Source organism: Cherax quadricarinatus, chromosome 56 (genome assembly GCF_038502225.1).
Source record: "Cherax quadricarinatus isolate ZL_2023a chromosome 56, ASM3850222v1, whole genome shotgun sequence".
NCBI classification, from domain to species: Eukaryota; Metazoa; Arthropoda; class Malacostraca; order Decapoda; family Parastacidae; genus Cherax; species Cherax quadricarinatus.
Genome location: NC_091347.1, coordinates 22,854,711 through 22,856,351, shown reverse-complemented (window position 1 = coordinate 22,856,351; position 1,641 = coordinate 22,854,711). Strand labels below are relative to the sequence as shown.

Below are 1,641 nucleotides of genomic sequence, written 5' to 3'. Positions count from 1 at the left end.
TAATTATTTTCAATTTGTCCTCCACAAAAATCAACATCAAATAGTTTGATTTTTCTACACATTTCTTGTGAGATATATATATATATATATATATATATATATATATATATATATATATATATATATATATATATATATATATATATATATATATATATATATATATATACAGTCAGGGGAGACATGATAACGACATACAAAATACTGCTTGGAATAGACAAGGTGGACAGAGACAGGATGTTCCAGAGATGGGACACATAAACAAGGGGTCACAATTGGAAGCTGAAGACTCAGACGAGTCAAAGGGATGTTAGGAAGTATTTCTTCAGTCACAGAGTAGTTAGGGAGTGGAATAGTCTGGCAAGCGATGTAGTGGAGGCAGGAATTGTACATAGTTTCAAGACGAGGTATGATAAAGCTCATGGAGCAGGGGGAGAGAGGACCTAGTAGCGGTCGGTGAAGAGGCGGGGCCAGGAGCTGAGTTTCGACCCCTGCAACCACAATTAGGTGAGTACAATTAGGCGAGTACACACACACACACACACACACACACACACACACACACACACACACACACACACAAAGCTAACTTAGGGAACTCGCCTTTGATTTAGTTGTGTTGGTATTGGTAAAGCATCATTACATTAACGGTGTACAACACCGAGGTGAACACACCAAGACTGTGGGACTGACTACCTCAAACTCCCTTACTTCTGCAGCATTTCGAGTGAAGAAACCTGCACAGCAGGCTTCTTCGTCAATAAAGATCTCTTGAAGAGCATCCATCATGGTGGCAAGACGCTGCATCTCTTACCACTTCACGAAATAACCTGTTTACAATCTTTTGTTTCAACACACAAACCAACAATTTTAACCCCTCGGAACACAATGTTTATCGCTCTTGCGTACTTTATTATCGTATTATTATTTACATAGCGGTAAGGCTGTTCACATAATTACCCGTCTCTTGATCACATATCTACGTTAAAACACCGTAGACGGTTTGTTCTTATTAGTATATATGTATGAGCATTACACCATGCTACCATCACAACCATGAGAGTGAACATTAAACCATGCTACAACCACCCATCAACACGCACAGGTGTTTGTATATCAACATTGTTAGAGTAAGTAATGAGACTTCGTGTCAGCACCAGGCTCTCTTGTATTATTTAAGTATTTGTAACGGAATGTGTGGGGGCAGACTTAACCCACGCATAGAGGGAGAGAAACGCAAGAAAAGAAAGGGTAAAATGAAGGAAAAGGGTGTCGATGTAAAGCATAGAAAAGCGTTGGGTCCATTTTGTTATACTGATCCAGCCTCACACACTAACCTGCCTCCCCTAACACACTAACCCCATCAACTGCTCTACATATACCATAATGGAAGCATCAAAGAAGGGAAAGATAGGTGGGAAGAGCAAGATAAAAATACAAGACTGGGAGGATGACGGGGGTAGTGGTATGGGAATGAAGAGAGGAGGTAGGAAGAACAAGAATGAGGAAGAGGCGAGAGACCAGGGGACGAGGAAAAATATAATCAATGCAAGTTGAAAGAGGTCAAGGGGAAAAGGAAATGAGAGAATAACTTAACATATGTGTAAATGGGTCCTAAAGCCTAGAAAAAATAAAATGGCC

The 1,641-nt window shown here is 40.0% G+C and overlaps 1 protein-coding gene across 1 annotated transcript in view; it reads right to left on the bottom strand.

The window, feature by feature from the left end:
- Positions 1-807, bottom strand: part of didum (dilute class unconventional myosin) — a gene marked incomplete at its 3' end in the record, with an annotated part of 67,195 nt that extends 66,388 nt beyond the window's left edge. Inside the window, 1 exon segment of the mRNA XM_070096991.1 lies at positions 712-807. Coding sequence (XP_069953092.1) covers positions 712-807 — 96 coding nt within the window.
- Between the last annotated feature and the right edge of the window lie 834 nt (positions 808-1,641).